The sequence below is a fragment of the Merops nubicus genome, unplaced genomic scaffold, assembly GCF_000691845.1.
Source record: "Merops nubicus isolate BGI_N331 unplaced genomic scaffold, ASM69184v1 scaffold38736, whole genome shotgun sequence".
Lineage (NCBI taxonomy): Eukaryota > Metazoa > Chordata > Aves > Coraciiformes > Meropidae > Merops > Merops nubicus.
Genome location: NW_008615026.1, coordinates 348 through 13,387, shown reverse-complemented (window position 1 = coordinate 13,387; position 13,040 = coordinate 348). Strand labels below are relative to the sequence as shown.

Here is a 13,040-nt window from a genome sequence, read left to right as displayed (position 1 = left end):
GTTAGTTACTCGGGGGATTTAATCTTGTGGGCAGGGAGGAAGTGAGAATTCGTGCAGTGGACTTTGGAGAGGCTACTTTGTCATTCATGGTGTCCACATTTTATTAGGCAAAAAAAAAACACACACAAAAAAAAAAACCAAAACAAACAAACAAACAAAAAAAAACAAAAAACAACCATAATGGGAAACCTGAGGCATGCAGGCTTTATGTGAGCAAGCTGTCAAGTTCAGGCACCCTCTCCAACACCACAAGCTTGAGAACCTGACATACACCACTCAGTCTGTGCGTGCAGAGAACAGGAAGAAAAGCAGAGCATTGTTGTCCATTGAAATCAGCATCTCTTCATGGCATGCCTCAGTTTGTGTCATGTTTTTAGGGACAGAGAGGCCCTAAGACTCCTTAAATTAAGAGTGAAGGACTAGAGTCAAAATCTGGAGAAAACAAAATACGTAGGGGCCCCAGTGGTTCAAGATACTCCAGAATCGTAAATTTAGCTTGAAGAGGCTTCATCTGTTTTGGCTAAGGTTGCTGATTTATAGCTAGTCATATGCAATTTACTGCATGTTCTCTTTTGTGTTCAAGTGGACTGAAGAGTTGAATCCTCTTTCCTCACTCCAACTCCTATGGGAAAGCTGACTGGAACAGGCTCCCCACTTTAAGTTAATTTTAGGTGATCTTATGCCCTGCTCTCTCCGCTCCCCTAACATGCCTATGTTCCACAGTGGGGAGGAAGTGGCAGCATCAGGTTCTTCAGCTCTTGGGGCTCTTGGAAAGGCACCTGGACTTTGTTTCTCTCAAAATTTGGACGTGAAAAATTTCAAGTTTGGGCATTTGTTGTTCCCACATATAACAATGTGGCCTAGAATTCTCAAAGACTGAGGTGGCACAGACCTTTATGAGGCACTTCAGATCATCAGATAGGTGCTGGGAACTCCTCCCTCTGCTGCAGTTTCCTGGGGTTCTCCTCAACTGAGGTGTCCCAAACTCTGCTGTATTAAATGTTTCACTGATCTTCAGTGGATCCAATGATCCAGGAACCTCTACTTGAGATGTCAGAGGCCCAGGTGGAGTGTTTCTTCCCTCCTGCACAACTCTGACAACCCAGCTCACAGCAAATGGCAACCTCAGCCATCGCAAAACTGAATGCAGATCAAAAAATTCAAAGATTCACTTCTAAGAATCAAAACTATGAACTTTATAATAAATGGGCTAACCCATCCAGGCAAATTCTTGGTCCATTTGTATTTAACACATTAAACTCTTGTTTACTACATACAATGAAAAATATTGAGCAAGATCAGGAAAATGACTTAACATGATTTTGTGCCCTTAACATTAAGATTATTTTTGGACTGTAATGTTATGATTAGCAATCTATTAAGCACAGTCACAAAGAATGAATTCTCTCAAAGAATGTGGAAAACAGCTATTGAAGAACTGTGACTGTTTTGATGTTGTCTGCTAAACACAACAAAACAATCCAATCAACACATACCCAGAGATTCTTTATGCAATTTTAAATTATTGAACACCTTAATGTAAGAATTCAGATTCAATGAAACAATTTCAAGCTCAGTTATCTTCTTTCTTTCTTTTTCCAAGCTCACTTTCTTAGCCTTCTAAGCCAAGTGAAGATGTTTTACTCCTTTAAGGCACAAGAGATTGTTTAACTGTGTTAGGAATACGACTGGCATAATAGTCATAATTTCTCAAAGTGGCAAGGACTCCAGCTGAATTCATGTGTTTCACTTCCTTGTTATACTGAAATGAGTTTCCATGGATGTCAGTTATCTTGCCTAAAAAAAAAAAAATAAAATTCCAGCAAACAGCAGTCAGAGATGTTTTACTTTATTAGTACAAGAGAGAGAAATAAGAAACAGTCACTCTTTGGCATACACATGCCTGTCCTCAGATGTGAAGTATCTTTGCTCATAGTTTAAGTGCAACAGTTTTTTACTGATTGAAATAAAATACCTAATGGTTATATTTCCTTTCAGTAATAATTAAATCTCTTATGTTTCAGGAAAAAGAAAACACCACCTTGCTCTTATGGATTAATTAAAATGCTTCCTGAGTAGTTTTTATATTGGCCATTGACAAGAAGGAAAGAAAAAATCTTCAAGTAAAAGCCAGGGTAAGTCAACAAACTAACATAACATAGAAATAACTCAGCTGGTTTTAAATGAGTTTCTAGAAATCATTTAGCAAGAGCAACAAAGATCTTTATGCAAGTTAATTTAACCACGAGATACCTCCGTAACAAGGAGGCTAATGACAGCCCTGTGCGTCCCAGTTCGGTTGTGGTTTTGTGCTGGAGCTAACCTGTTTAAAGCTATCCCAGTTACCAACACTAGAGAATGCAGAGGAGTTAAAGAGTGAAGCTGGTTATCCTTGCTTGCCAGAATGTAGGAGATCAAACCCCACAATTTTAGGATATGGTGGTAAAAGGTCTATCAATGTGAACAGCAGAAAAAGTATAATAATACTACTGATACTCAAATTCTTATCAGTGAGACTTTCTATAACTCTCTAACCATTTACCTCCTAGAAAGGTGAAGTGGATTATGTTGGCTGGAAACAACTAATTTTACTGAATTACATGAATGACTGAATTTGAGAGTTTGTACATCTGAGGGATTGCATGATTTGACCTGTTTTTGTCATTTTAAAGAATTCATTACCCACATATTACATATGTTACTACCAAGAAACTACTATAGCAGTTTATATATAGTATATATAGTTATAGCAGTGTGATTTTACTGTGAAATAGTAGCCAACAGAAAAGAAGGCAAGCATTTTGAAAATATTAAAATACCCTGAATTTTTTAATTTCACTTTTTACATTATTTGACAGTTATTGACTATATTAGTCCAGGAAAAAATAGATCGTACCATGCTTTCCAGAGCATAAGTTGCTGTCCTTCTGGATTTACTGTTGATTTCAAAAGGTTCAAAGCTCCTTGTGAATAATATTTAAAAATAGATACCTCCTTTTTCTTTCCAAAGACATGTTTGGAAATGCCTGTTTTTCTATGAAAAGTGTAAATGACTTTAAACTGATAAAGTTTCACTTATCTTAGAATTTTGAATGCTATTAACTTACCTCCCACAGCATGTAGAATAGCTTCAGGTGCACACGTATCCCATTTCTTGCACCCAGGACTGGCAAATACATAAGCAGATGCTTTGCCTTCTATAAGTTGAATTATCTGTTACAAACAGAGAATGCTAATCATTGCAAAATATCTAGGAATTTAGAAATGGGTGAAAATAATATCAGGAAACAGGGATTAGATCAGTTTATTCTCTATGGACTTAGGGCCAGAAAAGGAGCACCAGCTGTTTCCTTTCTGATATTACCAGAAACTATATGAAGATTTGGAAAGCTACACTATCTTGCCATTCTGAATTATCTATTTTTGATTGTTATAAAGACAGTCTGTAGGATGAAAGTCCACTTTTAGTTTCAGAAATGAGAATTCCCATCTTGTCCAAGTACTGAAAAAATAAAGTAGAAACTATTTCCATATTGTCTTGTTGCCATTTTGGGCTTTGCATGTGTTGGAGAAAAGACTGGAGGGCCTCATCTTGACAGCCATGACAAAACTAAGCTTTAAAAACTAGCAAATGAGCATTCCCTGTATGCAGATAAGTTTTGCAAAGGAAATATTGCTGTGTATTGCTGTTTTTATCCTTTCATACATGCTGCTAGATAGTTGGAAGAAGAACCGTATTAATATGAACAAGAGGAAATGTCTAATAATTGTGATTAATTTGATTTCCCATTTCGTCATTCTGGTCTTTTATTTTCTCCCCTAGAAACAGAATACTGTGGAAGATGGACCTCAGCCATGACCAAGCACAGACATTGCTACAAATGTACCTGTACCAAATTCTCTGTACCTCACAGCAGGCTGAATGACAGGAAGAGAAGATGTGCTGGGGAAGGAGGAGGAAGTCTCCTGTACATTCATGCCAGTAATCAAATTATTTCTTTAAAAATTCTCTTTTCTCTTTACAAAGGTACCACCTCCCAGCATAAATGAAAGATTTAGCGTTTTCATACCTTGTTTCCTGCTCCTCCAACTCTGATGACACTGTCTGGGTTCAAGGCACTAATGCAGTCATTCACCAGAGTGCTGCTGTGAGAGCGGGTGGTAACGATGATGTGCTTCCCAGCAGGTGCTTCTGTGAGCTGAAATCCAAAGGCACCTATGCCCAGGACTCCCCAGATTGTCCTGCCCAACACAGCATCAGCTCCTGCCTACAAAAAAGGTATGCAGGTCTAAGTGATGATTAATCACAGTGATCAGCATTTAAAGCACAAAGGGAAAGGAGTACCTCGAGCCATCATTGTGTATCAGGGAGTATTAATACTGGCTTATACAGTTAAATCAATGGCACTTAAAGAACTGTTTAGAGCCTGGAGTGAGAAATTGTCTCTCTTTCCTTATGGCAATGACATCATTTACCCTTTTGTTATCTGTTAACACCATGGTGGTGCTTTATATCCTGCCTCCAATGACTGACAAATTAATATCTGTATATTCCTGTACTTCAGGCACGATCTGTAACTCAAAATATCTTTTCATTTTAAATGTTTAGTTAGATGTATCACATGGAGCATATAAAAGCAGCTGATGATATGCATTACATTAGCTCGAGCTTTTAGTTTATATTCCAATATGTTTAATTAATCAGGCTCTGTCATAAGCTTTTCCCCCCCTGTCACAGATAATACTGAAATGATGTAGTAATATTACATATATACTGTATCAGGATATTACACAAGCCTCAGGCTTCAGTATGGCTGTTAGTAGATCCCTGAGATTCAGTTCCTGGAAACGAGCATTCAAAATTGTATCTATCTTTTTAGTAAAAACAACAGCACTTTACTGCAACATTAACTCCACTGCACACTGCTTTTCAGTTGGAAATGTGCTAAATAGAAATTACTTAGAAGTAACAGAAATGCTTTTAAACAAATCAGTGTGTTCAATACCTCATAGTTGTAATATGGCTGGTTAATAACTCCCGCTATTGCTTTGCCTCCATAAGCAATTCCAATAAGAACTGTTACATGGTCGAGGAGACCTGTACAGAAATAGTATGAATGGAGTTATGCTTGAAAAAGAGAAAGGAGATATATATGTGTGTATATATATAGAGAGAGATACATATAAACCCCTTCAGTAAAAGTCCATGAATTGATATGCAGGCTGGTATCTTAAAAATACAAATCCTAATCAGGATTTTCAGGTATAACAGATTGGCTGATAATTTTTTTAGTGTTTATGCCTTGAGGTCTGCAAAGAAAAAAGAAAACCCAAATGCTCTAGATAGAATTCTCTTAGTAGTACTATGTTATAATTAACACATAATGAGAAAGAAGCTTAAAGATACAACTAAATATCAGTATCTGATGACATCCTTCTGTAATTGTGGTGTGAATTCTTTAATGGTATTCTAAACTAGCAATTTATTGACAGTTTATTGAAAGTTCTATATCTTTTTCCCTGAAAAAGTGCGTAAAAAAAAAAAATTGCTGAAAAGATTTCACATTAATCAATTAAAAGATGCAGCAGGAGGCTAAAATGAGGTTTCACCATATTTTTTGAGAAGGTTTTTCTTTTTTTTACCTCCTTCAATTTTGGGTCTATTTCTATGGATACCAATTAGGCTTTGCTGAAAACAGTTTGTTCCCAGAACTGAAAAATTATTTTTGAGATGTTGTTTTAGTTTAAGGGCTACAAATACAGCTGTGTTATTTACGTGGTTTGAAGAGGAAGATGCAAATATAATTGAGCAATTCCTGTCAAGTCAATTCAAAGTATATGTGAAATTTTAAGTTTGATTAAAAACTTAACCTGCCAACAACCAAAGGCAGTCTTTTGCTCCCTGAAATGGTAAAAACTAGTCGGCACTCAGTAACCCATCAGTAGAATTCAATACTGGTTAGAACTGATTGGAATGATTAAAGAATTCCATAAAACGCAACAAGAACAGAAACACCAGCCTTATGAAGCAGTATTTATGTAACTCTTGTCATAAAACTATCTACGTGTACGTGCTACTTTATTACATTGCTGTAATTTTTTTTGAATAGAAGAATTAAAAGATATGCCAACCTTCAGTGTACTCCTTAGTTCCATCCAAGGGATCAACCCATATTACAAGCTTTAAAAAAAAAAAAAAAAAAAAAAAAACACAAATGCAAATCATGTAAATTACCATGCAAAGTATGTATTTTACTTGAGTGGTTTTATTTCCTTATGGCAGTAAGGAAATGAAGATTGAAATTTTTAACATTACGATATGTCTGAAGCCTACAATAGTATTTTACCCAAAAAGAGCTTAAAAACAGACTGGAACTTCTCAGGAAATATCTTAATAGAGGTATGAAGGCTTAAACTGGACATGGAAATGACATGATGTCCAAAGCAGATTCCTTTCAAATTAGTTTGAATCACAAGGTCTAAGAAGGAAACGTTCATTTCCCATTACTGCACACAGGGATACATGCAGCACTTCCAGCTCTGGAGGTGTGATTCTCATTACTACATTTTAGTTTTCAAGCCACAGAGAAAACCTGAAATATTCAAGTAACCTTTTTTCCTAATGCATTCTTAGCTAAATATCACTAAATAATATAGATAATGTAAAATATGAAAACACACAAATAACATTACCTCTTCCTCTTTAATTCCTGCATATTGAGCAGGACAAGCTTTCTTCAGTATTTCTTCACAGTGGCCTTCTTCAATTAATTCCTCAGTTACCTCATTGTTGGACAGTTCCTAACAAAAGGACTCTCAGAATTATTAGAAAAAGGTGTTGGACTTGCCTCAATTTGCCTTAGAACTGTGGATTTGCTTGCAGCTTACTTGACAAAGTTAGTGTAATGAAAAGGTGAAACGGGATGAATATACAATTTTATTTATTAATAAAACAAACAAAAAAACCCCAAACAAACAGGAAAATCCCACAAGAAACCCAGATGATTTCCTGAAACCTGCTACAGTAAATTCCACTGCAAGCTAAAGCAAGTTAAATTCTTAGGATGAAATAATCTAGGTACTTACTTCTTCTCCTATGATTGTCACCTTGGGAAACTTCCGTGCCAGGGAAGCACAAATGCTCATTTGTACCAGTCGATCAGCCTTGGTCTGCAAGTCATTTGCTCCAGTCTGTCAAAGGATGGGTAGGAATCTGTGTATTTAAAAACAAACACAACAGCAAAACACCCCCACCAAACAGTACCATGGCCCATATGTCACTCAGAGTACCTACCTTGTAATGAAAAAGAAATCTTCATTTGATAAATCATCAACCTAGTAAGTAATCTTGACAAAAATGGGAAGCAGCACTTTCCCTGTACACCCCAGAGCTGAGATAGACTGGTATGACAGCAGAACAGTGTTTACATGCTGTGTTCTTCCCATGCACCAGTGCAGTTGTACTGAATCTGTGCAAGTACTACACTGTGTGCAGAACACATTAATACAAGTATGAACCCAGATATAATACAAGAAGAGGGAAAAGCAAAAATTAAGATGTGAACAGAAAGAAAATATTTTATGGCTCCGTGGAGAGACATGGCATATTAGGAAAGAAGAAATATAGGGAAGGTGTTAGTAAAAGGTGACTTAAAGGTTCAGGTAATGGAGTGAACTCGAACAGTGAACTTGAACTGGACAGTAACACCCATACAGTTTTGCCAGCAGAAATACTATAGAGGAAAGAGTCTCTTGATGTCTCAAGATGACATGAAACAGTGACTGAAAGCCTTCCCAAAAGATGCAGTGGAGCCAAACATACCTTGCCACATGGGTTACAGTAATTTCTTCTTAAGCATTAATAACTTGCTATATAATGGAAGTGAGTAATTTATTAATAGCTCTCTAGGTCTGGACACAGAATCACAGTAAGAAATACTTCTGCTAGCACAGGAATTAAAAAGCCATTTCATCCAAGGATTTGTATCTTAGTTGAATCAAAAAATTTTATTTAACTGCTTGTATCTTATTTGGTGACAATATGAAAATTGTTTTATCCAGCTATCAAAATGAGCCATGGCAAAGGCGTGTTCTGTTTAGAATCATGTTATGGGTTAATATCTGCACATTCAAAACCTACTCTGTCCCTTATCCAATTGCCTATTTTTTATGAATCTTGTTAATTTTCTTTGAAATTTCCCTCTGATGCCCTAATAAATTTGGGTGAATTTGGCACTGAGTTTAGACTCAGAAAGATGCAGTTATGGCAGAGAACGTCCTTTGTTCCGGGACACCAACCTAATGAAACAGTATAAAGTAGTTCTTCAAAACAGTCATGAAAAATGTAAGAATAGCTGACCCAAATGTCTGCCTTCCAATCTGGGAGATAAAAAAAAAAAATGCTACACGGGGAAACAAAATAAAATATAAACGGACAGCTTAGAGCTGACTGAGGTAAAGAAAAGTATGGGCATCAGAAGAGGGAGGAGAGGAGCTAGCTAAAAATTTAGCTGTCCTTGAACTATTTTCCTTATCTAGATAAATGGATGGTAGGTCAGTGTGTTGCAGAAAAAGGTGGAATGTTCTTTTCCTAGCTTTTCTAAAGCTTTCAATAAGATCAGCTGGAATTAGTCTTGATGTTTACTGACTGGAGAAAGAGGATGAGTGATGAGCACCAACAATCTCTGTTCAAGTGCATCTTCCTCCCTCCAGACAGTAAAGCAGAGGCACATACAGGTTTTCTCTCTTGCAATCTTCCTCTTTCTTTACCAGACACCTTGGACAATGAGCTTGCAGGAATTCTGAGTTTGCTAGTTCCTCAAACAAGAAACCCTTCTGTTGGTCATTATTTTCAATCTAAGACTTTGTTTGTAGTATTATTTTTTTTTTTAAGTATAAACAGTCTTATTTAGAACAAGCATCACCTGTTACTTCTGATAATTTTTGTTATACTGCATTTACAGTTATTTACTTAAGAGGTTATAGAGCTTAAAAATGTGTTCATTTGGTGGCTTTATTACACTAGTAAATTTTTGAGCAGTGCATTTCAGATTTACTGGGATAATGTCAACACATGCACATTTATAGTGAAACTGAATGAAACTGATACAAGTCAGCATTTTGTTTTAGTTAAAATTACCTTGATCTTGTTGGACTCTTAAAAAATAAACTTTAATGAAATGTGTTTATCCATTTAAAATTAACGAGTTAATGCAAGCATACACAGTGTTTCCTTTGTATCTTTGGATGCAAGTATTTTAAGACTTTCTCATAGTGAAGCTGCATTAGTTTTTCCAAGAACCTAAAAGCAGTTTATGTGTGAGAGTATATTCTACTTATGTGTGTCTGAGAATCATGCTATGCATCTAAGTACTTTTGAAAACACAGATTGTTACTCTCTAGGTTTTTTTATTCTCTCTCCCATACATCTGATTTTAATTGCTCAGAGAAAAAGAGAGTAAGAAAAACTTGCAAATGCTTTTGTAGTGGGGAATATAACTGACTGAATAGTCATCTGCTGTCTTAACTGACTATAAAAGTCAAAAAAAGATCAGACTTCATAACTGCCTGAAAGTGCTTACTATCAGAAAAATAGAAATGCTAGCAATTACTTCAATGTAAAGACCAAAAATAATATAGATACTTAATACAGCCCATAATATTGTGACATACTTGTAAAGCTAGAATTAACTTCAGAAGTTAATTCCACTTATTCTAGTACTGTATTCAAAACAGTCCTGGCTGATGCTGGCTCATTGGTGCAGCTTACTAACTTACAGCAAATTAAGAACTTCATGGAGATGATTGTAATTTCATTTCTGTTTTCTGTTTAGAATGAAATTTGAAACAGAATATAGAATTTATTTTGAAAACTGTGATTTACAATAAAGTCTAAGGTTGCTTTTTTTGTTGTTTTAAGAAACTCAACACTGCTTTATCTTAATCCAAAATTTACAAAAAAAAAAAAATAAAATTCACAGTACTTTAAACAGGGTAACATCTACAGATGTTAGAACATAGGTCTGAAAATCAATGGGAAAGGTACATTACTATGAATTCTATAATGCTGACCAAAGCTTGTGCTTCACAAGTGTCCTGGTTCCGTGTAAAAAGGGGTTCAGGGCAGGACCCACATGGAACAGAACTATGTACTTGCCTCTCCCCCACCCCCTCGAAAGAGAGAGAGAGAGACACTTTTAAAAAAAATGAAGTATATTGTTCAACAAGGAACAGAAAACGAAAAAGGGGGGTAAGGAAAATAATATATATAAAGATCAGGGGAATAATACAAAAGATAAAATATACAAAACCCTCAAAAATGGTTCCAGGGTCCCACGGAGTGAAAGGAGAACTTTCCTCTCCGAGCTCCAAGGCAGGAGTGAAACAAGAAACCACTCCCTGCCTCTTATCAGAGTGTGTGTGGGAAGGGGAGGGAATACAATGGTTTCACTCCCACCCGGGGTCCTCCCAGTTGCTGGAAGGTCACGACCCCATTCCAAGCCTCAAACCACAACAACAAGTGGAATCAGGACAAAATTAAGATGTGTTTTTATCAAGCAGCTTAGGTTCCTTAGAAAAAGTGGTCAAAAAAAGACACTTGTAGAGTGCTTTTTTATTCCTTTAAGAAGGAGTATTTCTTGTATGATGAAGGTGAGGACTGCATTTCCTTCTCCAGTTGCTGAACCTCAAATATACCACTTTGACCTCTACTTAACTCAGTATTAATAAGAGAAATTAAATTAGAAAAAAGTCAGATACCTTCTCCACTATCCCCAGATCTCCTCCAGCCATGACACTTCTCACAATGGTTGCGGCTTTTTCCGCAACAGAATACGCAGAGGCGACCACACGTATGAGTAGGGCTGGGGAAGCCATGCTGAACGCTGGGAAGAAACAAAGCCACCATGAACATCTCTCCCTTCAGGAGAAGGCAAGGAGGAAAATACTTTACACAGCATTCCAAGCAGATACAGGCTAAGGTGAGTAGGAAGGAGAAAGTAGGTTACTGCCACTGAAAGTAATGAAGCGAGCTTTGACTTTAAAAATACAATTAACACAGGGATATAAAGCTAGTTGAGACAAGATTTTTCAAATACCCATGCTCTGGCAGTGTACCTAGTTCTCATTAAAAATTAAGTTAAAATTTATAGTTAAAAACATGAAAATTACAAGTAAAAATGTTAAAAATGTCATCTACACACAGTACTCATTTTTTGGACGTTTTGAACATAAGTTCATTTTTTTGCAGAACTGAACCTGCAAGGTTGGTTTCCATCCAGGCTCGAGCAGGAGGCTACCAGAGAGGAAGACAAGAGCAACTCTACTTACTATTTTTATTGGTTTAAATATAAAATAGGCCTTTGTGGATGGCCTAATTGTGGACACAGAATAGGCTAATGATATGCAGATACTGCAAACACCACATTTGTAAGCAAAAGTCTCTTCATCTAAATTTTACCATCCTTTCTGTATTCTTTAACTCTTCTTGATTTCCCTAAGGAAAGACTACCAGTCATCCACTCCTTTCAGTTCACCCTCACCTCAGGAAAAAATAGTACTGATAACCACACTGTATTCTTTAAAATGCAGAGCTAATGGCTTTTTATGTTTTCCTTTCAGATTTTTCTATCTGTGTAGAATACATGTTTTTTGTCTGGGGCTCACACTTATGATTATACTTCCAAGTAAACACTTGAGCACAGAATGAGAAAAAAACATACAGAGCAACTCATTCCTCACCACTTAGAACACTGTATTTTTGTCTTCCCTCACCATCGCTGTTGGCAGCAATCACATCAATTATTGCCTAACTGGCAACAGGTTGTTGCACAATCTTTCCTTTCTTGCTGGAGAAATCTACTTGGTGAATTATATTATAATGAGGTGATAAGGCTAGCTACTGTAGATGATACTGATGTGACCTCAGACTACCCCTGTTTACAGCAAAGGCAAACAGCAGTGTTACAGGTATCAAAATTCCAAATTTAGCTGGTTTAAGAACCTTTTCAGCATGTTAGAAACACTGTACGGGTATCTCTAAAGTCAGAAGATGTCTAAAGCTAAAGGAGTAAAGGGATCATGTAAGTATATTCAAGAAATGCAAGTTGCTACTGTTTGTCATTTCCTGCTTGCGACGGGAGCAAAGTGCTCTGGAGTCCTGTAAAACAGCCAAGGTCCATACCCAAAGCACACGTAGGGGCCATCTCGGGCTGGTAAGAATGGTGGCAGAGGGAATTTTAGACATGCTACCTTTGGCAAAAAAGCAGCTCTCAAACAGCTGAAAGTCATAGAGCAAGTATGTGTCACAATGCATGGGAAGATAGATACGATTTTCAGTATACATCACCACATGAAACAAGTTAACAGGAAGGAAAATTGAATATAGTTCATTCCAAACTGAAAATATCTGGAATATGAGCACTTTTGAGAGAGACAAAGAGAGTAATAAAGTTAGCATATTAGTTGGGAAGTTTGGGTTAAAGAACTGAGCTCAGAAGAAGAGAATCAAGATTTTATGCTCAGCTTCTCATTCTTAATTTGACCTTTTTCTGCACATTTGATCCTGCTTCGTAAAATGAGGCTAAAACTTACTTAATTGTTTTAAAGGGTTGATTTTTTTTAATCTTTGCATGAAGTTTCAAAAGACCCAGAAAACTTTGCAGAAATACTGTCTTATATTCCTGAAGAATGACAGGCAGGTGTTTCTTGGGCATATATTATCCTTGATATTCTTGAGGCAAACGAGTACACTTTCTTTCTGTAGTGAACCTACACCTGAAATCACTAAGCAAGGCTTAAAATTGAGGTAGTCTTACAAAAACCAGGATTTATTAAGAGACACAGAAATGAGGGATTCAACAACCCCTCCTCCCCAGTACAGAGTAGCCAACTAATGAAGTGTGAAGTATGTTATTACTGCAAAAGGTGCCTTAAGTTTTTACAGGGCTGTATCTCCTGTGTGGCACATTTTCTGGCGTGTTGGACCTTTTGGTTAGGTAAGCACCTGTGTTAGTTGGCAATAAATTTCTCACCTCTATAGC

The 13,040-nt window shown here is 36.6% G+C and overlaps 1 protein-coding gene across 2 annotated transcripts; it reads right to left on the bottom strand.

Moving 5' to 3' along the window:
* Positions 1-1,271: 1,271 nt before the first annotated feature.
* BPNT1 (3'(2'), 5'-bisphosphate nucleotidase 1) lies at positions 1,272-10,878 on the bottom strand. 2 transcript variants are annotated; one of them, XM_008942411.1, is made up of 8 exons: positions 10,759-10,878; positions 7,087-7,191; positions 6,694-6,801; positions 6,133-6,181; positions 5,007-5,098; positions 4,071-4,268; positions 3,108-3,213; positions 1,272-1,797 (listed from the first exon to the last, which is right to left on the bottom strand). In XM_008942411.1, the coding sequence occupies exons 1-8, from the start codon at positions 10,873-10,875 to the stop codon at positions 1,649-1,651; spliced, it is 924 nt and encodes a 307-aa protein (XP_008940659.1). In that variant the 5' UTR covers positions 10,876-10,878; the 3' UTR covers positions 1,272-1,648. The 2 variants fall into 2 exon arrangements, with proteins under 2 accessions (XP_008940659.1, XP_008940660.1); XM_008942412.1 differs by lacking the exon at positions 6,694-6,801 and having other exon boundaries at positions 10,759-10,854.
* Positions 10,879-13,040: the final 2,162 nt, after the last annotated feature.

Excerpts from the sequence above, each read along its gene's own strand:
- BPNT1 (XM_008942411.1), bottom strand. The coding sequence starts at position 10,875 with ATGGCTTCCCCAGCCCTACTCATACGTGTGGTCGCCTCTGCGTATTCT. Across the intron at positions 6,182-6,693 it reads CAGGAATTAAAGAGGAAGAG|CTTGTAATATGGGTTGATCC; the intron begins GTAATGTTATTT and ends TTTTTTTTAAAG. Across the intron at positions 5,099-6,132 it reads AACTAAGGAGTACACTGAAG|GTCTCCTCGACCATGTAACA; the intron begins GTTGGCATATCT and ends ATTTCTGTACAG.